Here is a 26,514-nt window from a genome sequence, read left to right on the forward strand (position 1 = left end):
CATCCATTAGAGCAGGGGTGTCCAAACTCGGTCCTAAAGGGCCGGTGTCCTGAAGAGCTTGGTTCCAACCATAATCTAACACACCTGAACCAGCAATTCAAGCTCTGTCTAGATATGCTAGAAACTTCCTAGCAGGTGTGTTGAAGCAAGTTGAAGCTAAACTCTGCAGGACACCGGCCCTCCAGGACCAAGTTTGGACACCCCTGCATTAGAGGGTCATCCCAACCACTGCTGTTCTTGCACATCTCTTGCAATATTCGTTTTCCATTCAAGAGAACAGGTGCAATGGATCATAAACAGAAGCGACAGTAGATAATATGTCACGCAGAGAAGCAGGTTGCTCTTTCAGGTGTACTTTGAACTTGAAGCAGTCATATTCCCTATCCCGCTGAAATCCAAGTGTTCTCTCAAATGGCATCTTTTCTGATTGAGGGATGCCTTCAAATACAAGCTTATTATTAGACAAGAACTACAGTCGTAACCCATCAAATGCGGTCTGCAACCTTAATGGCTTCATCCACATTCTCCACGCTAATCACACCATCGTCAACATAGAAGTTAAGCAAAAACTGTGAACCCAATGCATACAACTCACTATTTTCAGTTGCAAGATGTTTCAAGCCATAGTTTACACAACCTGAAGATGAAGCAGCCCCAAAACTAAACTCATGAACTGGTTGTGTGATGTCTTCATCTGATGTGATGTGATGTCTTTCCACCAAAAAAATAAATTAAAAATCGCAAGAAGTCTCCATCAGATTCATCTATGTGAAATTGATGATACATTTTTTTCCACATCGCAAGTGCAATAGGGTGTTGACGAAATCAATAGGAATACCGTGCAGACTGTTTATCAGATCAGGACCTTGAAGTAAATGATCAGTTAGGGATGACCCTTCATGTCTTGCAAAACAGTTGAAGACTGCATGCAGTTTGTCTGCTTTTTTCAGATGATAAACACCATGATGCAGTAGGTATTTCTCCTTCCTTACCACTATTGTACACTTCTTCAGCATATGAAAAGTTACAATCAGTTCATGAGTGAAATCTGAATATACGATCACTTGCCATCTTTCTTTTAAGGCGATCAAGTCTAACCATAACGCATCATTTGTTATTTGGCAGTTTCGGTCTTGCTTTGAAGGGAAGTGGCATTTGGTAGTGACCATGAATGTTTTTACTTATGCCGGACTTCAATCTTTCAAGAAAGAGAAGATCATCTTGGGATACTCTGACTTTAAAGATTTAGATGAAGACACTGTCACTCAAGGGCCCGTATTATGTTGGCAGGTGTGATAGAAGGAAACTCCTGAACCGCTATGTGGTGACAAAATCTACTAACATCAAATAAGTCAGAGAACTACACTCCATCCAAGATCTGTTTGAAGGGCATAGGGCTTGATGTCTCCTTCTGCTATCACTTCTCGAGGAATCGTTGACCTTGAACAGTTGTAGCTGATTAATAGGCCCACATCACAATTCAGTAGTGGAGGTGATGTTCAGCCACATCACTTGTGGGAATATCGCTAGGTTTTGCTGCATTGCAATCTTTGGTAAAAGTTGGTGGTAAATCGATGTAGTCGCTAGACTTAAAAGCTCGCACCTTAAGTCCCATCACTCTCTCACTTAAGGCTGATTTATACTACTGCGTCAAGCACACGCGCATGCCACGGCGAGGGCTATGCGTCCATGCACAGGCTGCGCCGTGGCATGCGCGTGTGCTTGACGCAGTAGTATAAATCAGCCTTAAGTGAGAGAGCTGTCGGTGACGCTAACGTGCACCTCTCAAAAAAATGTAACTACATGTTGCAACGACGCGTAGCCCAAGCTCTGTGATTGGTCGTCTTGGTAGCACCGATAAGTGTGGGTGGAGGTGAGAGCCGAGCGAGCCCGATGAAGCAAGTGTTTACAAGTGTGGAGTCCCATGAAGGAGCTCCAGAAGGGAACTTGTTTTGTGTTCACCTCATCATTAAAGATGTTGCATGTCTGCCAGTTCCCACCTCTGAATAAGCCAGTTTGAGCCACTTGTACATTTAAGGTAGCGTTCAGAAAAGACTAAATACTGGTGAAGAAACTTAACACAGAGGAACATAAACACCTACAGCCAGCTAGTGTTTCATAAGTGTTATTGCAGAGGAACAGAAACAGTGTGCATAAGTATAAATGCACGGTAACGCACAAAGCATGTGCGGTGGGTCACACTGATCACTCGATGCAGAAGTATAAACCAGGCTTTAGAAGCACCGTGTCCTTTCCAAGTATGGTTGTCAGCTTTAGTTTCACTGGAAATATTGTAGCTTGCAATGAATCACTCACACTGAGAATCCAGCAGCGCATATACCAATCGTTCACAACTTGGATTTTGTTTTGCACATACCCAAACAGGGACAATCATTGAAGTGTTCTTCTCCAGCTACATTTAACGTCACTGCATTTCTCGTACCTTCAGGATCATTTTGTGTTTGATCTGCAGTAGATGAAGTCTTTACCATGTTCACAAAGTTGTTATTGTGCAAACTAGTTGGATGCTTCTTCTTACAGGTATCACATGTTAGACGATAGCTCCAGTGTCCCTGTATCGGTGAGTTCGGTGAACTGATGACCTTCACAGCCAATCAGTTATTTCTGTTGAAGTCTAAACCACATAAATGATATCTGCAATTGCCTATATAATATGCATCATACATGTTTTCCATACTGTCACAACTCTTTCTGATTTGGGGTTGTTCTAAAAACGGAACCTTTTTTAATTTGATTTTAGACCTTATTGAAGAGAGTGAGGACAGTGAAGATGATGAACTCCTAAACGCTGGGAAAACACCTCATTTACAGACTGAAGATACTTTAATGCAAAGAGACAAGAATCGATTGACCTGCAGTCAGTGTGGAAAGAGGCTGGCAAACAAAAGGAGTCTTAATCAACACATGAGGATCCACACTGCAGAGAAACCATTCACATGTACTCAGTGTGGGAAGAGTTTCAGACACTCGTCATCCTTTAAAGAACACATGATGATCCACACTGGAGAGAAAACCCACAGATGTGATCAATGTGGTAAAACATTTTTGAGGGCGTCAGAGCTGAAACTCCATCTCAGAGTTCATACAAAGGAGAAGCCTTATTCATGCTCTGAGTGTGGAAAGAGTTTTACACAGCTGGCACATTTAAGACTACATCAGAAGATCCACACTGGAGTGAGAGAGTATGTGTGCTTTGAGTGTGAGAAGACCTTTATCACAGCTACAGAACTGAAACTGCACCAGAGGATTCACATTGGAGAGAAACCATACAAGTGTTCACACTGTGATAAGAGATTCAGTCTGTTAGGGAGCCTGAATACACACCAGAGGATTCACACTGGAGAGAAACCGTACAAATGTGATCAGTGTCTGGAGAGTTTCAAATATTATTCTCAGCTTAAGAAACACATGAAAATCCACACTGGAGAAGAGCATAGAAGATCATAGGGCTTGGCAACTGACGTCTCTGCGCAGTGCATTCTGGGAGTAGTCGCCATGACACGAGGCCACCTAGGTCGAGACTTAATACAACTAATTACTGCACGAACATAATAGCTGTGTTAAAATGTTAATATTAATTCAATTCAAGTTCATTAATTACCTACTAAAGGAGTGCTAGAAGAGTACGTATTTGAGAGTCAAATCTCTTTAAGTATGAATGCGATCCGCATGTTTTCTCCATTGTTTATGTTTTCATGTGACTGATGTTACAAGCACAGTAACGTAAGAGAAACAGGCGACAGCTTTAAATCATCTAACTGTAGACTAAGCATTCATTCATTTTCTTTTCGGCTTAGTTCCTTTATTAATCTGGGGTCGCCACAGAGGAATGAACCGCCAACTTATCCAGCACATGTTATTTACGGAGCGGATGCCCTTTCAGCCGCAACCCATCACTGGTAAACATCCATACACACCCCTTTACACTCATACACTATGGACAATTTAGCCTACCCAATTCCCCTATAGCACATGTGTTTGGACTGTGGGGGAAACCAGTGCAAACTCCACACAAATATGCCAACTGACCCAGCCGGGACTCAAACCAGCGACCTTCTTGCTTTGAGATTAGATTAGATTAGATTAGATTCAACTTTATTGTCATTACACATGTACAAGTACAAGGCAACGAAATGCAGTTTAGGTCTAACCAGCAGTGCAATAGCAGCAAGTGCAGGATATAGGTATAAGTTATAAAGTGCAGTTATAGAAAAACTATGGTGATATTTACAGATGGATGTACTATCAACATTATATACAGGTTGTATTAGCTATGAACAGATTTACAATAAATGAATATATGTACAGGATACTATTAATAGCAGAAGTGTGCAGATAGATAACATAATTACAAATGTCCATGTGCTGTGGGTATGTCCAGTTCAGATAAATGAATCAGTGCAATGAATATGTGCAAACTTTAAATGTGCAAATGTTAAATAGTGCAGTGATTGTGAGGAGTATAAGTTAGAGGAGTGTGGGGGGTGTATTGGAGGGGCAAAAGAGTCAGTGAGGGGCAGAGTTCAAAAGGAAGACAGCTCTGGGGAAAAAGCTGTTCCTCAGTCTGCTGGTTTTTGTCCGGGGGAGCCTGAAGCGCCTGCCGGAAGGCAGGAGAGAAAACAGTCTGTGAGCAGGGTGAGAAGTGTCCTTAAGAATACTGCGTGCTCGGCGCAGACAGTGTTTCTTCTGGATGTCCTCTATGGCTGGCAGTGTAGTCCCTGTGATGCGTTGGGCAGTTTTCACCACCCGCTGCAGTGCCTTACGCTCAGCAACAGAGCAGCTTCCATACCAGACTGTGACGCAGTTGGTCAGGATGCTTTCTATTGTGCAGCGGTAGAAGTTCACCAAGACGGCTGATGAAAGCTGGTTCTTCTTAAGTTGCCTCAAGAAGAATAGGCGCTGGTGAGCCTTCTTGACCAGGCTGGAGGTGTTGGTGGTCCAGGAAAGGTCCTTAGAGATGTGGGTACCCAGGAACTTGAAGGATGAGACAGGCTCAACGGCCATCCCGTTAATGTGGATGGGATCATGCGAGCTTGTTCGTCCCTTCCTGAAGTCCACAATGAGCTCCTTGGTCTTGCTGGTGTTAAGGAGCAGATTATTGTCAGTGCACCAAGTGGCCAGATGCTGTATCTCCTCTCTGTAGGCAGTCTCATCATTATTGCTGATTAGACCAATAACTGTGGTGTCATCTGCAAATTTGATGATGGTGTTGGATCTGTTCACAGGCCTACAGTCGATGGTAAAAAGGGAGTAGAGGAAGGGGCTCAGCACGCAGCCCTGTGGTACACCAGTGTTGAGTGTGACGGTGGTGGAGCAGATGTGGCCTGATCTAACATTCTGAGGTCTGTTAGTCAGAAAGTCCATAACCCAGTTGCAGAGAGACGTGTTGATATCCAGGTCTCTGAGTTTGATCAGTAACTTAGAGGGTATGACAGTGTTGAATGCTGAGCTGAAGTCAACAAACAGCATTCGTGCATAAGTGTTTTTATTGTCCAGGTGAGTGAGTACAGAGTGCAGTGCTATGGAGACGGCATCTTCTGTGCTCCTGTTGCCACGGTAGGCAAACTGATGTGGGTCCAGTGTGGATGGCAGAGAGTCTTTCAGATGTGCCAGGACCAACCGCTCAAAGCACTTCATGATGATGGGTGTGAGTGCTACAGGGCGGTAGTCATTCAGGCATGTTGGGCTGGAGTGTTTGGGCACCGGCACAATAGAGGTGGTTTTAAAGCATGTTGGCACAGTTGCTAGGTTAAGCGACAGGTTGAAAATGTCTGTGAATACCCCAGCGAGCTGTTCTGCACATGCTTTGAGGACGCGCCCAGGGATACCGTCTGGTCCAGCAGCCTTACGCACATTGATCCGACTCAGTGCGGTGTAGACTTCTGAGGAGGTGAGTGTGATAGTTGAGTGGTCGGTTGAGGTAGTGTTCCTGGTGTAGGGTTCTGTATTGTCTCTTTCAAAGCGGGCATAAAAGTCATTTAGCTCGTTCAGGAAGGAGACATTTGTGGCTGTGGAGGTGGACTGGCTGGGTTTGTAGTTGCTGATGGCCTGGATGCCCTGCCACATGCGCCAAGGATCAGAGTTGGAAAAGTGCTCCTCTAGCTTTAGCTTGTAGCAGTGCTTGGCCTTTTTGATGCCCCTCTTCAGATTAGCCCTGGAAGTGCTGTAGGCCTGTGCATCCCCTGATCTGAAGGCAGTGTTGCGTGCCTTCAGCAGGAGGCGCACCTCCTTGTTCATCCATGGCTTTTGATTTGGGTATGTGGTGATCTGTTTCTGGGTTGTAACACTGTCTATGGTGGTGTTGATATATTCCAGAACAGAGGAAGTGTAACTGTCAATGTCTGTGTGAGAGCCACATGTGGCCTGGGAAGCAAACATACTCCAGTCTGTGTGTTCAAACCTGTCCTGGAGTGTGGAGTCCACCCCCTCTGGCCACACTTTGATGGTCCTTACTGATGGCTTCACACGGTTGACGATGGGTGAGTACTTGGGGGTGAGAAACAGACAAAGGTGGTCTGATTGACCCAAGTGGGTGAGGGGGGTCACAGCATATGCTTCAGCCATGTTTGTGTAAACTTGGTCTAAAGTTTTGTTTCCCCTTGTGTGGCAGAAAATGTTCTGATGGAATTTGGGGAGCACTGTCTTTAAGTTTGAGTGATTAAAATCCCCCGCAACAATAAAGCAGCCTCCGGGTGAGCAGTCTGTTGTTTGCTGATGGCTGCATGAAGTTCATTCATAGCGAGCTTGGCATCAGCGTCGGGAGGGATATAAGCGGCAGTTATTATGGTGGAGGTGAACTCCCGTGGCAGATAAAACGGTCTACATTTAACCATTAGAAATTCAGATGATGATAGTCTGAGCCACTGTGCTTCCCCAGTGTAATTATTAATAACTTCTGGATGTTTTACAGATTGATATTGTAATATGTATGTTAATATTTTTTTACATTGTTATTTATTTTTTAATAGTTTATTTTATTTGTAACGATAAGTCTCTAAGTATATGTCTTTATTGTAGACAAACGTATTCTTGTATGCGTAACCCTTTACTATAAGGTTGTATGCATTAGTTAATGTATTTACTAACATAAACAATACATTTATTACAGTATTTATTCATCTTTTGTTCATGTTAGAAATAGTAAAAAAAGTTGTTTATTCATGTTAACTCACGATGCATTAACTAATGTTAACAGCATGACTGGATTTTATGAATGCATTAGTAAATGCTGAACTATGATTAATTATGATGTACAAGTATTGATCATGCTTAGTTAAACCATTATCTAACATTAACTAATGAAGCTATTGTAAAGTGTCACTGCTGCATCTATGTGTTATGAAGCGGACAGGAGACAGAGGTAAGGAAACGTTAGGGTGTTTATTAAATGACAACAAGGAGCACATGAAGGATAGCCAGGAGGATCAGGAATGATGTTGGGGTCTTTTCCTCCGTGGCTGGGTAACAGGAATACACGAGGATGGACAGCACACACCAGATACAGCTGACAGAGGATGACACAGACTTGGAAGGACTGGAAGACAGGACGATTCGGGAGGACCAGGAAGACTAGGAGGAATACAAAGAGAACAGGTAAGTAAATCGTTTGTTTTAGCTGAGGATGACTACGCTGAGTGGTCGCTCAGTTGTCCGCTTTCGTCGAGACGAGCCCGGACAATGAGCGACTGGAGTGCTGTGCTTTTATCTGGTGCTCGTGAATGTGATGCAGCTGTGTGCTCATTAGAAGTCAGGTGATGGTGATCTTCGTGAGTGGGGGTCGTGAGAGCCTGACCAATCCATGACAGTACCCCCCTCCCCAGGGCCCGCTCCTGAGGGCCGACACCTCCGACGCCGTGGTGGTCTCCCTCTGCCTCTAGGCGCTGGGAACTCAGGGTGGCTCTCATGAAACTCCACCATGAGACTAGGATCGAGAATATCAGCTCTGGGAACCCATGTCCTTTCTTCGGGGCCGTACCCTTCCCAGTCCACCAGGTACTCCAACTGGCCACCACGACGTCGGGAACGCAAGATCTCCTTCACTGCGTAGACGGCTCCTTCTTCTAGGAGCAGTGGAGGAGGGGGTTCCTCTTCGTGGTCAGGCTCTGTGGAGGGAAGAACAGGATCGTGATAGGGTTTCAGGAGTGATACGTGGAATGAGCATTTCTCCGCTTTGAGGTAGAGGTGATGTTCTCTCAATGTGTGTAGGACCTCCGCAACGTGTTGGCGATGTTCGGCCTCACTCCGGGAGTAAATGAGGATGTCATCTATGTACACTATTACACAGTGGTGAAGAAACTCCCGGAGGACTTCATGAATGAAGTTTTGGAATACGGAGGGGGCGTTGACCAGACCGTAAGGCATGACCTCATATTCATAGTGGCCAGTAGGGGTCACGAATGCTGTCTTCCATTGGTCCCCCTCACGTATTCTTATCAGATTATACGCGCTGCGGAGGTCCAATTTAGTGAAGACTTTAGCTTCTCGGAGCTGTTCCAAAGCGGCTGGTACCAGAGGAAGGGGATATCGGTATTTTACTGTACCGTTATTTAGGACCCTGTAGTCGATGCATGGACGCAGCCCTCCGTCCTTCTTGGCCACAAAGAAGAAGCTTGAGGCGGCTGGTGATTTTGAGTGACGTATGTACCCCTGACTCAGAGCTTCCCTTATGTAATCTTCCATTGCCTGATTCTCTGGAAGCGAGAGCGGGTAGATCCTACCTCTTGGCAACTGGGCATCTGGAACTAGGTCGATCGCGCAGTCCCATGGCCGATGCGGCGGTAGCTGGGAAGCTCTCTTGGGGCAGAAGACATCATGAAAGGAGCTGTACTCCTTAGGAATGTGGATAGACTGCTTCTCAGGAGGGCTCTCGACCGATGTTGCAAACAAAGAAATGGGGTTCCGACCTTGAAGAGGGAGATTTGGAAAACAGGCAGGTGTACATCCAGATCCCCATTTCTTTATCTCTCCTGTGCCCCAAGAGATGATGGGATCGTGCTTCACCAGCCACGGGCGCCCTAGAATGATGTCCATATTTGCACCCTCCAGAACCAGAAATTGAATCCTCTCTTGATGTAACAACCCCACTTGAAGAAGGATGTCTTCGCATTGTCGATGGATACGGGTCGAAGATCGAGTGCACTGGGTTATCGGTTGTATCTGGTATATATGCGAGGACGCCTCAGTACGGAGGTGGAGTTGACGACAGAGGGATTGGGAGATGAAGTTCCCTGCTGACCCGGAGTCGATGAGGGCTGTGACAAGGAGAGAAATAGAGGCAGTAGTTATTTGTACGGTGGTAGTAAGTGGTTTACATTGTTCAATATTCGTACTGAATACACTCACTGAAGTCCGAATGGGACGAAGGGGACACTCCATACGGGTGTGTCCACTGACACCGCAGTATAGACACAGACCCCGGGTCAGCCTCCTCTGTCGTTCCGCTGATGTCAGTCTTCCAGACTCTATTATCATGGGTTCTGGTTCTGGAGAGGCTGTTGACTCAGGCGATTGGAGGAGTGCAGACGAGGGGGTGATGGTGTCCTGTTGATAGGAACGGAGACGATCGGAACATCGGAGAGAATGTTGGATGAATCTCTCCAGACCCATTGTATCATCTAATGTGGCCAGTTGGATTCGGAGAGTGGGTTCCAAGCCGAGCCGGTACGTGGTCAACAACGATCTCTCATTCCATCCACTTGCAGCTGCTAGAGTGCGAAACCGGAGAGCATATTCCTGTGTAGATAGAGTACCTTGCTTTAGATGATACAGCTGCTCTCCAGCGGCTACTTCCCCATCAGAACGTCCAAACACCTCTTTGAAATACTCCGTGAAGGTAGTGATGGAATTCATGACCGGCCCGGCTTGGTTCCAGATCGTCTCAGCCCATTTAAGTGCAGGTCCAGAGAGTAGAGATACGATGTAGGCGATCTTCGACTTATCTGTGGGATATAGAGAAGGTTGCATTTCGAATATGAGGGAACATTGTAACAGAAAACCATTGCACTCCCCCGCTCCGCCTGAGTAGGGCGCTGGTCGGGCCATGGGACTGGAAGGAAGGGCCGAAGAAGAAACTGTGGAGGCGGAAGTGCTCGGTGCTGGTGGTGCGTTGGAAAGTGGAGCTGGTGGCTGTAGAATCCGCTTCAACTGGTCCACCAGCTCTTGAAGGTGATCGGGGGTGCTCATGTTGTCGTCGTTATAGGTCCGGGCTTCTGTTATGAAGCGGACAGGAGACAGAGGTAAGGAAACGTTAGGGTGTTTATTAAATGACAACAAGGAGCACATGAAGGATAGCCAGGAGGATCAGGAATGATGTTGGGGTCTTTTCCTCCGTGGCTGGGTAACAGGAATACACGAGGATGGACAGCACACACCAGATACAGCTGACAGAGGATGACACAGACTTGGAAGGACTGGAAGACAGGACGATTCGGGAGGACCAGGAAGACTAGGAGGAATACAAAGAGAACAGGTAAGTAAATCGTTTGTTTTAGCTGAGGATGACTACGCTGAGTGGTCGCTCAGTTGTCCGCTTTCGTCGAGACGAGCCCGGACAATGAGCGACTGGAGTGCTGTGCTTTTATCTGGTGCTCGTGAATGTGATGCAGCTGTGTGCTCATTAGAAGTCAGGTGATGGTGATCTTCGTGAGTGGGGGTCGTGAGAGCCTGACCAATCCATGACACTATGCTGTTATATCTGGTATATTTGTATGTAGTTTATATTTTATTTTGTTTTATTTATTTGTCAAGGTATGTGTTATAATCTAAGTATTTAATGTATGTTAGTCATGCAGTATTATCAATAATGTTTACAATGATTAAGTATTTTGTACTGGATTTCATTATTGGGCAAATTAATATTGGATACAATTGTACAAGTTAATATAATCTTTGGAAATGACTAGTATGACCTGTGGACTGACTGTGGGCCTTTTTTTTTTATTGTTTTTGCGGTCGCTTTTCTGTAATATTATAAATTCACAGTGTTGAAGTAATATAGGTAAATTACTATGTATTTTAAACGATATAATAAATATAACCGGGGCAAGATCCAGTTGATATTTAATTAAATTCCCCTACTCCATATTTTGTTTTGCTTGCTTTTTGAGCGCTGCCCCTTTAAGAATTTGCGCATGCGCAAAAGCAGAAATACAGAGAGTAAAAATCAAACTGGGAAATGTCTACACTGACATCAACAAGAAACAATAGACCATGTATTATTCCACTTTAGTAACTAAACCATCTTATTAAATAAATGAAAAGAGCAGTTTTATTAGGGCATCTAGCAAGTTATAATGATGTCATTACCCTGCTGAAAAATCCATCTTAAACCAGGCTAGGCTGGCTGGCTGGTTTTAGCTGGTCGACCAGCCTGGTTTTAGAGGGGTTTTGGCCATTTCCAGGCTGGTCAAGCTGGAAAATGACCAGCAAAAACCACCTTGACCAGCCTGGCTTAAGCTGGACATAGTTGTTTTTGGCTGGGCTTCCAGCCTGGCTAGGCTGGTCAAGCTGGTTTAAAATGGTCATTTTTCAGCCTGACCAGCTAAGACCAGGCTGGAAATGGCCAAAACCCCTCTAAAACCAGGCTGGTCGACCAGCTAAAACCAGCCTAGGCTGTCTTTCAGTAGGGTAAGTTTGTTAAAGAAAGCAAAAGACTATAGACAATAAGTCTAAAAACATCCAGTTCCATCCTCCAGTTGGTGGCGGTAATGCACCAATAAGGTCTGTTGCAACCGCCGTAGAAATCCAAAGAAGAAGAGCGCTGCGTTAAACAGGACTCGGACAGAGAGTGAGAGAGAAACAGTGGATAAAACCGCTAAGGAGAGTATGATTCCCGTTTAATATCAACTTGGGGAAGGAGATTTCAGAGCAAACTACTGGAGACTGAGCGTGAGTTAAGCTGACTAATGTTACAGGAGTTATAACATGTTTAATAATGCTGTTTATTTCCTGTGTGAGCTCTACATGCACTCATTATTATTCTGTATACTGTGTTAGAGGGCAGAGAAACAGCACACATTGAGCTAAAGCTGCTTTTATATTCACACAGCTCATTTTAACGCGCTCATCTTGTTTACTTTGAATATTCGGTCTGAAATCGCCTGTAAGACACATAAACAGCATTAGCTTTATTTACAATGTTGTACTTTGACAGTCTTTCACTGCTAACATGATTTGGCTAATCAGAATGTGCAAATAAACCTTTTCTGATATGATATTATTAAGAAGAACGTCTGAAAGTGCCGATATAAAAGCAACTTTACCCCAACACAAGCTCACTCAGGTGCTAACTGCTAGCTAAACTCATGGAGTGTGATCATGTGTAACACATGAAAGCTGTGGTCTCTGTATAAATGTATACTGATGTTTGTGTCCTGGACACATTAATTTGTCTCCAAAAGCTCTTTAAGTGTGAATGCTCATATCTATAATGTTGATGTAGAATGTGCTCATCTCTTCTGTTTTCTATTGGTTTTATTAGACATCAATAGTCCGCTGTCTTTGTTTTACACACGCTACACTACATCAGTCTTGGCAGATCTGTTTCTCTGTTAGTGAAGCTCCTCCTCCTCTATTTCAGCTATAAATACTGCAATATTCCCATCAGTCTACAAGTGAGGACGAGCATCAGACCTTCAGACAGAAGTCAAATCTGAGTTTATTGAAGGACAGTGGGAAGATGAGTGATCCAGAACCCTGCAGAATTACAGATGAAGACACTGAAGAACAAACAGGTTTGTGTTTATTCCTGATTAATGAGCCTAAAGAAAAACACAGAGAAAAAGCTTTGAACAGTTCATCTGATAATTCACTTCACACTTCGCTCTGATTGTTGATGACTTACAACCCCAATTCAGATCAAGTGGGGCAGTATGGGAAACAAAAAAATAAAGAGAGAAAGAAGCGGTTTCTACATTTACTTTGACTGTATTTCATTGCAGACAATACAGAAAACATGATTTAAGGTGTTCCTCATGATTTTATTGTTTTATTTTTAATAAACGTGTACAGTTGAAGTCAGAATTATTAACATTATTTGGGAAATGTTGAAAAAAGACAAAAAAATTCAAAGGGGGGCTAATAATTCCGACTGCAACTGTATATTAATTTTGGTTCTTGCAACACATTTCATAAAAAGTTGGATCAGTTAAGAATTGTTTGGTATTAACTTACGTTAAAAGATTGATCAGGGATTTATTACCTCATTTCAAGAAATCGAATCTTGAAGATTCAAATCACTTGATTTGACTCAATTGAGTCAGACTGAATCAGATTAAAAGCTTCACATTTTAACTACCATTTGTCCAGCAAATAGAAGACATCGTATCTTACCAATCTTGTCTGTTATTTCCATGGCTAACGATAATAACGTAACACAGTATTGGGTTAACTTTTAGCAAGGTAACAAGATCTACTGCTGGAGGCAATGACTTATGAGCACATAAACAAGAACACAGTTCTTACTAAATATGTAACAAAGATTTATTGAGCTACACTACGATATGTGAAACTAACTACTTAATAAACACACACACACACACAAACAAATGCAAACACACATTCACACATACACACAGAGGCAGTTCAGAGGATGCAAAAGAAGTTGACAACCGTCTCAAATTATTTCGAGTACTTACCTGAGAGTACACCTGAGAAACCAGCTACTCCACTCCTACGTCAAGTTGTGGTCGATCTAAAAACCGCTCCAATTGGTCCACCGTTTTTATGTTGTTAAATTGAAAAAAAAGCACTGGGTGTGCTTATATCACCCCAATATGATGGTCTATACACTCTACTTACACACATGTCTGTCCAAACAGCTTGAAACGTAGATTTTTCACCATAGGTGCCCTTTAATGCTTTGTTTGTCTTTTGCCTGTTATATGAAAAACAGGGTTCAAGTTTGAATATCTATCAAGAGGTTAAGTTATACCTTATTAAGTCCTTGTTTTTCTGTCTCTCTCACTTAACTTATAGATTTTGACAGAATAAAATTTTCCGTCTTGCACCCCAGCAATATTTTTGAGAAAGCATTGAATCAGAACTTTTGATGGAATGAGTATTAAAACATATATTGTAAATTATTTCTAACATGCAAACTTTTAATGTACTACAATATTAACTTTGGTAACTGAGCTACATTTTTGTGAAACCTCAATGTAGATGTATAGCTAAATGCACAGCATCGTCCAGTCACTATTGTTGCCATCATCCTGGTCTTTAGACCAGCTTTGATCTGGTGTATTGTGCAATCTATTATAGTTTCTCAAAATAGCAATGCATCTCAACATGCCTCCTTTTTTACACCAGAATGCCTATAGGCGCACAAGCGCAAATGCTATTTGAAAGAGCAATAAAGTCTGAAAGAGACAATAAAGAACCCTACACCAGGATCACTTCCTCAACCGACCACTCAGTTATCACACTCACCTCCTTAGAAGTCTACACCGCATTCGGATCAATGTGCGTAAGGCTGCTGAACCAGACGGTATTCCTGGTTGTGTCCTCAAAGCATGTGCAGAACAGCTCAACCTGTCGCTTAACCTAGCAGCTTTGCCAACATGCTTTAAAACCACCTCTATTGTGCCAGTGCCCAAACACTCCAGCCCAACATGCCTAAATGATTACGGCCCTGGAGCACTCGCACCCATCATCATGAAGTGCTTCAAGCGGTTGGTCCTGGCACATCTGAAAGACTCTCTGCCATCCACACTGGACCCACATCATTTTGTCTATTGTGGCAACAGGAGCACAGAAGACGCGTCTCCATAGCACTGCACTCTGTCCTCACACACCTGGACAATAAAAACACTTATGCACAAATGCTGTTTGTTGACTTCAGCTCAACATTCAACACTGTCATACCCTCTAAACTAATGATCAAACTTAGAGACCTTGACATTGACACGTCTCTCTGCAACTGGGTTGTGGACTTTCTGATCAAGCCACATCTGCTCCACCACCGTCACACTCAACACTGGTGTACCACAGGGCTGCGTGCTGAGCCCCTTCCTCTACTCCCTTTTTATCATCGACTGTAGGCCTGTGAACAGATCCAACACCATCAAATTTGCAGATGACACCACAGTGATTGGTCTAATCAGCAACAATGATGAGACTGCCTACAGGGAGGAGATACAGCATCTGGTCATCTGGCCACTTGGTGCACCGACAATAATCTGCTACTTAATACCAACAAGACCAAGGAGCTCATTGTGGACTTCAGGAAGGGACGAACAGGCTCACATGATCCCATCCACATTAATGGGATGGCCATTGAGCCTGTCTCATCCTTCAAGTTCCTGGGGACCCACATCTCAAAGAACCTTTCCTGGACCACCAACACCTCCAGCCTGGTCAAGAAGGCTCACCAGCGCCTATTTTTCCTAAGGCAATTTGAGAAGAACCAGCTTTCATCAGCTGTCTTGGTGAACTTCTACTGCTGCACATTAGAAAGCATCCTGACCAACTGCTTCACAGTCTGGTATGGAAGCTGATCTGTTGCTAAGCGTAAGGCACTGCAGCGGGTGGTGAAAACTGCCCAACGCATCACAGGGGCCACACTGCCAGCCATAGAGGACATCCAGTAGAAATGCTGTCTGCGCCAAGCACGCAGTATTCTTAAGGACACCTCTCACCCTGCTCACCGACTGTTTTCTCTCCTGCCTTCCGGCAGGCGCTTCAGGCTCCCCCGGACAAAAACCAGCAGACGGAGGAACAACTTTTTCCCCAAAGCTGTCTCCCCTTTAAACTCTGCCCCTTACTGACTCTTTTGGCCCTCTAATACACCCCCACTCTCCTCTAACTTATACTCCTCACAATCACTGCACATGTTTAACATTTGCACATTTAAAATTTTCACATATTCCTTGCACTACATTGCACTGATTCACTTATTTGAACTGTACATACCAACTGCACATGGACGTTTGTAATTATGTACACACCCACTGTACATATACACATACATTTGTAGTTGTTTATCTATCTGCACACTTGATTATTAATAGGATCCTGTACATATATTCATTGTAAATCTCTGTTCATAGCTAATACAACCTGTATATAATGTTCATAGTACATCCATCTGTAAATATCACCATAGTTTTTCTATAACTGCACTTTATAACTTATACCTGTATCCCGCACTTGTTGCTATTGCACTGCTGGTTAGACCTAAACTGCATTTCGTTGCATTGCACTTGTACATGTGTAATGACAATAAAGTTGAATCTAATCTAATCTAATTTAAACAGCGTGCTGCAAAACGTCAAAGCAACTCTTACATGGAGGTGTTGCATAAACAACAATTGCGTCGTCGCGAACACTAACAGGAAGTGACTAAACGGGAAGTATCTTATAACAAAAAAAAGATTCCTTTTTACACATGAAGTAGATCAATTAAATTCTGAATTTCACATTTTAACGAAAGGAATATGCATAAAAATATTTGAAGATGTATTAAAGTGAAACTTCTTAAAGGGCAGCACACTCCCCGCCTGACCTATGTAATGTCACTATGAACTTCTGGGCTATACCCTAATTTCCAGATCAGTTTTTGGGTAGAAGCAGAACAACTTCTGAAATATGCCTTAGAAAGGTTTTTATATTCCCTTGGTCGGTTGTTGGAATCTCAACCTTTCTCACATATCCATCCTTTCCTGGGAATACAGCAGAGACTCTGGCCATGGGCCAACAGTTATGGGCTATCTGCTTATCCCTGAGCAGAACTAGATCTCCCAATTGAAGGCTTCTGCGAGGTACTGTCCATTTCTCTCTGTGTTGCAAGCAAGGTAAGTATTCACGGCTCTCGCGTGTCCAGAACTAGTTTGCAAGCGCCTGAACTTGTCTCCATTGCTTTGTATATTAGTGCTTGTCAGAGAAATCTCCCGGGGGAGGTGGAACTCTTGTCTTCTGTGTAAGGAGCACTGATGGTGAAAGTATGAATGGTTGTTACGGGTCTGCTGAGACAGGTAAGAGTGGCCATGCATTAATAGTAGCAGTAACTTCTGCTAGTAGTGTGCAAAGAACTTCATGGATTAAACAAGCTTTTAGCTGCAGAAACATTGAATCTAAAATTCTTCTTGCAATGCCAACCAGGCACTCCCATAAGCCTCCCATGTGAGAGCTGTGAGCTGGAGTGAATTCCCAGCTGCATCCTTGCTAACTGAGGTACCTTTGCACCATATTGTCCATTCCAAGATCCTTGCATGCCCTAATGAAAATGGTATCGCAATCGGAGCTGAGCTGTTTTACAGGGCCTCTTAATGCAAAGAACCGCCTGAGAGCATTTATGCAACTTGATGTATCCATAGATTCAATGACCTCGATGTGCTCAGCTCTCGAGCTTGCACAGCCAAACATGATGGCCCACCTTTTGCTCTCAGCCTGTTCTCCTCTGGTGTGTCTGATAGTGACAGATCAGGGTCCAAATACATCAAGCCCCCACATATGTAAAGGGAGGGCAGATTTTGAGATATTCAGAAGGCAGGTCCGCTTTCCACGGAGCTTGCGACAGGTTATACATTTGAGTACTGAATTTATTAGCGACTTGCCTCCCAAGATCCACAGTCCTGCTGCCCTAATTGCTCCCTCTGTCAGATGACAGCCTTGATGTTTTACTTGCTCATAATGATGTCAAATGAGCAGCAAAGATGTGTGGCTATCTTTAGGGAGAATTATTGGGTTGTCTTCAGCAGTTGCAACCTCAGAGTGCTTTAATCTTCCTTCAACACAAATGAAATAGCCCTCCATGATTGGACTGAGTTTGAGCAGGCGGCTGTTTTTGGATATGGGTTGGTCAGCTTGCAGTGCCAACAGTTCTTTTGCAAATGCAGCCTTTTGTGTTGCTTTAAGTACAACATTCCTTGCTTGGTCCATCTCATCTAAAGTACGTGGTAAGTCGCTTATGTGCCAACCTTTGCATTTGCTGTTTTAGTTTGAGTGCTTGAAGGATTTTGCAATGTGAACTAGAAGTGCTATTCATCTTACTAAAGAGGTGAAGGTGTAGAATAAGTCCTGCTTCCTTCAGGTAAGTTGCACATATTTGTATTTGAGGATGAATTTCTGCATCACTCAGAGTTTCAATTAGTTTAAACATCTTGCTCGTTTTTTTTTTTTTTTTCTGCAGGTGGCTGTCGAAGGAAGAAGGGACCGGGTGAACCAGGAAGTCTGTGCCAGGCATGATGACGGTAAGGATCGCAACGCACAATCTGTGGGATTTTCTTCGATACGTACATGGTGTCATTGCTCAGGTCTTAAGGACTGGCAGATGGATTGGACTCTACTGTAAACATACATGTAGAATTGCTTTCACTCATTGTAAATGTAGCCAAGGACCACCTTGCTGTTCGTAAAGAACTTTGTCATTTAATTCCAGATCTAGCTCACCCTTAATGAGATCTGCCATCTCAACTGCTAAGAAAGCAGCACACAGCTCAAGCCTGGGTATTGTAGGTTTGGACAGGGGTGCTAGTTTCGCCTTGCCCATAACAAATCCTACTTCAACTTGCTCATGTTTCTGAAGTGCTTTCAGGTATGCCACAGTACCGATGGCTTTGGTTAATGCATTGGTGAACACACACAATTCTGTATGCACTGCTTCAGTTAGTGAAGTTTCAGTGTATGTACATGAAATGTGAAGCTTTTCTAGCTCTTGAAGAGAATCTCTCCAGGCCACCCACTTGTTTAGTTTGACCTCCGGAAGGAATGTGTCCCAGTCTGCACTTTCAGAGGTAAGTTCTCTGGGAATGGCTCTTCCCTGGATTGTGACAGGTGCCAATAGACCCAAAGGGTCGAAAACACTGTTGGCAGTGGAGAGAACTCCACGACGGGTGAATGGTTTGGTAATGGATGTGGAGTAGGTGAATGTGTCCGTTGAGGTCTGTTTATGTGGCATTTGTGGATGTAACTATGTATTGTGGTACTTGACAAAAGTACTCCTGAGCCCATTTGGTGATATCGCTTAAAAATGAATGAGGATTCTTGATGCAGTGCCGCCTGAAGGATCGGTGATCACGGTTGTTCAGCTTAGGCTTGCGCCCTGTTCCTTTACACACTGAAATTCCTCCAGATTCCTTGAATCTTTTAATGATGTTATGCACTGTTGAAGGTGAAATATCCGAATGTCTTCCCTTTTTTCTTTGAGGAACATTTGTTTTTAAACATTTCAATAATTTTCTCACGTATTTGTTTGCAAACTGGCAATCCTCTGCCCATCTTTGCTTCTAAAGGACTAGACCTTTCTTGAATGTAATTATGACTTGGTACAAAAACAGCAATCACCTGTTTCAAATCACATCATTATTTAACCAATTTACCTGATTACTAGCCCTAAACTGCTCCTGTCCCAACTTTTTTTGGAATGTGTTTCAGGTCTGAATAACAGGAAAGGATGTATATTTAAAAATGAAGTTGACTAGAGAAAACATGACATATTTTGTGTTCATATTGTCTGCAATGAAATACAATAAATTCTGTTTTCTGTACTGGCCCAATGTTTTCTGATTTGGGGTTGTACTAAAAACTGAATCTTTTTTTTATTACTTCGATTTTTAGACCTTATTGAGATGAAGGAGAGTGAAGATGATGAACTCCTAAAAGCTGGAAAAATACCACATTTACAGACTGAAGATACTTTAATGCAAAGAGACAAGAATCGTTTTACCTGCAGTCAGTGTGGAAAGAGTCTGGCAAGCAAAAAGAGTCTTAATGAACACCTAAAGATCCACACTGGAGAGAAACCATTCACATGCATTCATTGCGGGAAGAGTTTCAGACTCTCATTCTCCTTTAATGAACACATGAGGATCCACACTGGAGAGAAACCATTCACATGTACTCATTGTGGGAAGAATTTTAGACGTTTATCATCCCTTAATGAACACACGATGATCCACACTGGAGAGAAAACCCACAGATGTGATCAATGTGGCAAAACATTTTTGAGGGCGTCAGGGCTGAAACTCCATCACAGAACTCATACAAAGGAGAAGCCTTATTCATGCTCTGAGTGTGGAAAGAGATTTACAAAGCAGTTACATTTAAGACGACATCAGAAGATCCACGCTGGTGTAAAAGAGTATGTGTGCTTTGAGTGTGTGAAGACTTTTATCACAGCTATAGAATTGAAACGGCACCAGAGGATCCACACTGGAGAGAAACCGTACAAGTGTTCACACTGTGATAAAAGATTCAGTTGGTTAGAAATTCTGAAAAAGCATGAGAGGATTCACACTGGAGAGAAACCTTACAAGTGTTCACACTGCGATAAGAGATTCGGTCAGTTAGCAGATCTGAAAACACATGAGAGGATTCACACTGGAGAGAAACCTTACAAGTGTTCATACTGTGACAAGAGATTTAATCAGTTAGGAACCAAGAACCAGCACCAGAGGATTCACACTGGAGAGAAACCATTCACTTGCACTCAGTGTGGGAGGAGTTTCAGACACTCAACACACCTTAATGAACACATGAGGATCCACACTGGAGAGAAACCATTCACATGCACTGAGTGTGGGAAGAGTTTCAGACTCTCATCCTCCTTTAATCTTCACATGATGATCCACACTGGAGAGAAAACCCACAGATGTGATCAATGTGGCAAAACATTTTTGAGGGCGTCAGACCTGAAACGTCATCTTATAAGTCATACAAAGGAGAAGCCTTATTCATGCTCTGAGTGTGGAAAGAGTTTTGCGCATCAGCCCTATTTAAGACTACATCAGAAGATCCACACTGGTGTAAAAGAGTATATGTGCTTTGAGTGTAAGAAGACTTTTATTAAAGCCGAACATCTGAAACAGCACCAGAGGATTCACACTGGAGAGAAACCTTACAAGTGCTCATACTGCGACAAGAGATTCGGTCGGTTAGAACATCTGAAAACACATGAGAGACTTCACACTGGAGAGAAACCATACTCCTGTGGTCAGTGTCTGGAGAGTTTCACACACTCGGTGCAGCTTAAGAAACACATGAATATCCACACAGGAGAAAAGCAGCACACATGACATCAATGCAGAAGAACTCTCTGGTGTGTAAGGCTGTTTTGAATCAGGAGTGAAGGTGAAAAGACCATAATCACACACAACATTAAAATATGAGCAGAAAAACTGATTTTGTTTGCTATTAGAGAAACTCTGAATTCAGTTTTGAACAATGTAATGCTAAACTCATTTCCATTCTTGATTCACGTTTATCATCTTTTAGACCTCGTTGTTTCTTATTCTGCATTTTCTGCTTTTGCGCATTATAATTTTACACACAATGTCAATTTTTGGATTCACATCAGAGATAAACTGGTGTGTGAGTGGGAAGTCTTTCCATTTGTCTTGAGTATTTGTTTCGTATATCAATAGTTTATCAACAGAGTTTCAAGATTCTCACCATGTTTACTATGTATAGATATTTTAATTATTTCAACTGATCGACAGATTGAAATTTTCAATATTAAAGCTTATTCAATGTTTACATTTATATAGCTTGTTAATTGCTTAAGATGAGTTTAGATTTCGATATCAGCTGTGACAGATGTTCAAGTAAATCATCCTGAAATTAATTACTCGGTGTTCTAAATTCATTTATAAATACACGTCTGGCGCCATCTTGTGCGTCTCTCTCACTCTAGGATTAATTTCGTGCCAGTTTTGTGTGTAGTTTTCAGCATCAGGTCGAATTGCGGCATCTCTTATATTAAAGAATCCTGCAATACACATAATAATTAAGCTTGATCCTCTGTCTTTTGCATCTTTTCCTTGCTTACTACATTTATGAAATCTGTAATTGCCTATTTAATATGCATCATACATGTTGTCCATACTGTCACAACTCTTTCTGATTTAGGGTTGTACTAAAAACTGAATCTTTTTTACTTTGATTTTAGACCTTATTGAAGAGAATGAGGAGAGTGAAGATGATGAACTCCTAAAAGCTGGGAAAACACCTCATTTACAGACTGAAGATACTTTAATGCAAAGAGACAAGAATCGATTGACCTGCAGTCAGTGTGGAAAGAGTGGGGCAAGCTAAAAAAATCTTAATGAACACATGAAGATCCACACTGGAGAGAAACCATTCACATATACTCAGTGAGGGAAGAGTTTCACAAAACTATCACACCTTAATCCACACATGAGGATCCACGCTGGAGAGAAAACATTCATGTGTACTCAGTGTGGGACGAGTTTCAGACACTCGTCATCTTTTAATGATCACATGAAGATCCACACTGGAGAGAAAACCCACAGATGTGATCAATATGACAACATTTTTGAGGGCTTTAGACCTGAAACGTCACCTCAGAAGTCATACAAAGGAGAAGCCTTATTTATGTTCAGAGTGTGGAAGGAGTTTTACAACGCAGGCACATGTAATTCTACATCAGAAGATCCACACTGGAGTGAGAGAGTATATGTGCTTTAAGTGTGAGAAGACTTTTATTTCAGCTAGAGACTTGAAACTGCATGAGCTGATTCACACGGGAGAGAAACCCTACAAGTGTTCACACTGTGATAAGAGATTCAGTCAGTTAGGGAGCCTGAATACACACCAGAGGATTCACACTGAGAAAAGCAGCACACACAGAAAAACCTTCTCTCACATACAAAGGCACAAAGGTTTTGTGTCTGTAAAACAAACCACTTTTTTCTGATGTTCAAAGTCTGTTGAAAATATTCCCCCTATGATTTGGTTTCTTTCAGTCACCCCTGCCATCTCGCAAGAACAGGACAATGCCAGAATCCACCACAGAGTGAGTGAAAGTGTAGCGGGAAGAACAATTGCTTGAAATAGTTAAGTCAGGGCTGTCCAAACTCTGTTCTGGAGGGCCGGTGTCCTGGAGAGTTTAGCTCCAACCCTAATCAAACACACCTGATACAGCTAATCAAGCTATCACTAGATATACTAGAAACTTCCTGGCAGGTGTGTGGAGGCAAGTTGAAGCTAAACTCTGCAGGACACCGGCCTTCCAGGACCGAGCTTGGAGACCCCTGAGTTAAGTGGTTGTTGTAAATAGTTTAAAGTCGGAAAAGGATTGTGCATATGTGTGCGTGCATCGCTAAGTAAGTAACTAAAATCATTGCAACATGTATCTTCCAGGGCTGCTTAGATTTCAGAATGTTGCCTTCTGGGAATTGACTTTTTGCACCAGGCAGTGGCAGTTGTAGATATGGGCGCAGCAACTCTGGTTTCTCTAGTCACATCACGTGGGCTTTCCAAACCTAACCCCCCCCCCCCCCCCCCCCAGGTCAAAATGACTGCAGAGTCAGTTGTATCAGTTGGAAAACAACCCCAACTGGGTCCTGAAACTGGTCATGTAACACTGCCTTTATCCGTTGAACCTGATGGAGGGGCTCACAAGCAGGATATTGTCATGACTTCAACGTCTATGCAGATCACCCAAGCTGTCTGGGAGAGAAACAGTCAAGATCTAGAAGGACCCCTGAAGCAAATCTTGTGGAAAGTGATGGAATCCCATCATGCTATTTTTGCAACCTTAGCCAGCGATATTGGCCAGACACAACTGATACAACACCACATAAACACAGGCAATGGCCATCCTTTCCAAAAGCGCCCCTGACGTTTGCAATTTGCAAGACAGGCAGTTGCAGATTGCTGCCTAGACAAGATGAAGTCTGCAGGTGTTATAGAGCAATCGGATGGGCCTCACCAGTCGTTTTGGTCCCTAAAAAGGACAGCAGCTGGTGTTTCTTTGTTGACTTCCAACAGTTAAATGAGTTAACCATCAAGGACTCCTATCCCCTCCCGCAAGTTGATGAGTCACTGGATAAAATCGCTGGCTCCAAGTGGTTCTCCTTGCTGGACTTATGTAGTGGTTATTGGCAGGCTGCCTTAAGTGCAGATGCAAAACCAAAAACTGCATTCACAACAGGCATGGGCCTTTGGCAATTTAGGACTATGCCCTTTGGTCTTTGCAATGCTCCGGCAATCTTTGAGTGGTTGATGGAGCGATTGCTCCAGGGCATTCCAAGGGAGTCTGGTTTATTTGGATGACATTTTAGTCCATGGAAAGGACTTTGAATCAGCTCTGAGTGCCCTTGACCTTGTCATGACCCGGATAACCCAGGCAGGCCTTAAGCTTCATCCAGAAAAGTGCCGGCTCATGCAGAGGGCAGTGACTTTTTGCAGTCTTACGCCCCATTCACACAGGGCGTCAGCTTCAACGCTTCCTATCCACTTTTAAATGGGTGATGTCAGGCGTTGCTGAACTGCATTGTGGATCCATCAGCGCCGCTTCAGAGGCGTTGCTTGCTGCAGAAGTTGGGACTTGCTCAACTTTTCAAGCGGCAACGAAAGCGTCAGCCAATCAGATCGCTGTATGCAAATACACCAGCTCAGGCAGTAGCCTATTGCTGACTAATTTCATTAGGCAGTTAGGGGCTTTCCTGGGCCAACATCTTGTTATAGGAAATTTGTCCCTGGGTTCACCACAGTTAAAGCTGCTCTCCATCAACTAACAAAGAAATCGTAGTGGTTTCAGTGAGGACAAGAGCAGCAGCAGGCTTTTGATTTCCCTAAAGGAGGCCTTGTGTCAGGCACCAGTCTTGGCTGTAACCAGATCCAAGCTTTCCATTTATCCTGGACACAGATGGTAGTAATGTAGGGCTGGGCGGTGTTCTATCCCAGGAGGGGGAAAAAGGTGGAAGGGTCATAGCCTATTACAGTGCTCAACGCTACAATAGGTTTGCTTAAATTAATTCATGTTAAGCTGATTTCTATATATTCAAAAATCTATCATTTATTTGTATTCACTTTAAAACCACTCACTCAAGTAAATGAAGGAGAATGCTATGTAAATAAATGAAGATTTGGACCATTCTCTGGAGTGAGACTGTTGTCTTGACCCGCAACCTGTAGCCTTCAGCAAACCAAACGAACTAATATTTAAAGAAAGAGTCTTTACAAAGTCTATCCATTTGTCTTGAGTATTGGCTTCCTTTATCAATAAAGTTTCTTTACTCTGAGGTTCAAGATTCTCACCATGTTTGTAAAAAGTAGGGGTGTCAGAACTCTGTCCTGGAGGGCCGGTGTTTTGCAGATTTTAATTCCAACTTGCCTCAACACACTTGCAAGGATGATTCTAGAAAGCCTAGTAAGGGCTTGATTAGCTAGCCCAGGCGTGTCTAATTGGGGTTGGAACTAAACTCTACAGGACACCGGCCCTCCAGGACTGAGTGTGGGAACCCCTGGTATAGAACATACAAACTAGGCTATATTTTATCTTATCAGCATGTTTACTTTCTTTTACAATGTTGACACGTTTTCAGTATTCATGTAGCTCGTTAATTGCTAGAAATGAGTTCAGATTTCGTTATCAGCTGTCACAAATGTTTAGATAAATTAGAGCTGAAATTAAGTCATTATTCAGAGTTCTAAAATTCATTCATATAAGCGTGTCTGGTGCCACCTTGTGCGTCTCTCTCAGTCTAGGATTAATTTTGCGCCAGTTTTGTGTGTAGCCGATGTCTGCGTGAATGTGACATTTCACATATTAAAGAATCATACAAACAAAGCCCAGTGTTGTAGAGTAGACCTATTCATTAATCGACAAGGCTTTTTGACCCTTTATCTTTCACATCTTTTCCTTTCTTGCTTGCTTCGTCTCATACCGAGAGATGGCGCTAAAATGTGAAGAAAGGAATCAGCCCGCGTTTCAGAGAGCATGTTTGTTTTGCTCTGATATGGTAAGCCGTTTTAGCTTAAAACCCTTGTTCTGTGTATCCATACTTAAAGATAGGAACAATTGTGTTTTTAAGAGTGATAATTATAACTCCACTAGTCAGAATGACCAGTGTTTATAGTCTGAGAGCCATCAATATAATCCGAGCTGCTGAAATACTGTTTATTTCATATCAAAAGTTCCTGTTTTCACCTCATTCGTTATGCTGATGATGTGCAAATTCCCCCATTACCCAGGTAAAAAAAGTGCACTTAAATACACCTTATTTAAGTATACTTAAAGCACTTTTAGTACAGTACTGAAAAAAGTGTACTAATTTCAACACTAATTTTTTACTTAATGTACTAAAAATAGCATTAAGGATATGTTAAGATGAACTCAATACCATCTAAGTGCACTCAACTGTGCTATTTTGAGACACCCTGAAATTGAACTAAAATGTGCTTTTAAGATACTGTATTTAAAAACATATATTTAGTAATACACTTGAACCCTAATTTTAAACATTTATAAATATATTTAGTAATAGTTTAAAGTATAATAGTAATATATTAAAAATATAGAGAGTGAAAGTGAAAATAAAGCACTTTTAATACAGTATTTAGCACACTTCTCTCAAATTTGTATATTCGTTTAATATATTACTATTATACTTTAGATTAATTTTAAACATTTATAAATTTATTTATGATTAGTGTTTTTCTAGTTGTAAATAAATATATATTTTTAAATACAGTTATAGCATGTTAAAAGCACATTTTAGTTCAGTTTCAGGGTGTCTCAAAATAGCACAG

The 26,514-nt window shown here is 42.6% G+C and overlaps 2 protein-coding genes across 5 annotated transcripts in view; both read left to right on the forward strand.

The window, feature by feature from the left end:
- Window positions 1-24,858, forward strand: part of LOC130220771 (zinc finger protein 135-like) — a 36,147-nt gene extending 11,289 nt beyond the window's left edge. The window contains exons 1-5 of one of the 4 annotated variants that reach the window (XM_056453008.1): window positions 11,780-11,907; window positions 12,599-12,752; window positions 18,149-18,209; window positions 19,576-21,087; window positions 21,905-24,858. In XM_056453008.1, coding sequence (XP_056308983.1) covers window positions 12,729-12,752; window positions 18,149-18,209; window positions 19,576-21,032 — 1,542 coding nt within the window. In that variant the 5' untranslated portion in view covers window positions 11,780-11,907; window positions 12,599-12,728 and the 3' untranslated portion in view covers window positions 21,033-21,087; window positions 21,905-24,858. Of the gene's footprint in view, window positions 1-11,779; window positions 11,908-12,598; window positions 12,753-18,148; window positions 18,210-19,575; window positions 21,088-21,904 lie in introns of those variants that run through there. The other 3 variants (XM_056453009.1, XM_056453010.1, XR_008836226.1) reach the window with 3 other exon arrangements.
- LOC130217015 (gastrula zinc finger protein XlCGF49.1-like) lies at window positions 1,168-3,468 on the forward strand. The gene is made up of 2 exons (XM_056448995.1): window positions 1,168-1,282; window positions 2,762-3,468. The coding sequence occupies exons 1-2, from the start codon at window positions 1,168-1,170 to the stop codon at window positions 3,466-3,468; spliced, it is 822 nt and encodes a 273-aa protein (XP_056304970.1).
- Window positions 24,859-26,514: the final 1,656 nt, after the last annotated feature.

The sequence above is a fragment of the Danio aesculapii genome, chromosome 3 (assembly GCF_903798145.1).
Source record: "Danio aesculapii chromosome 3, fDanAes4.1, whole genome shotgun sequence".
Classification (NCBI taxonomy): Eukaryota; Metazoa; Chordata; class Actinopteri; order Cypriniformes; family Danionidae; genus Danio; species Danio aesculapii.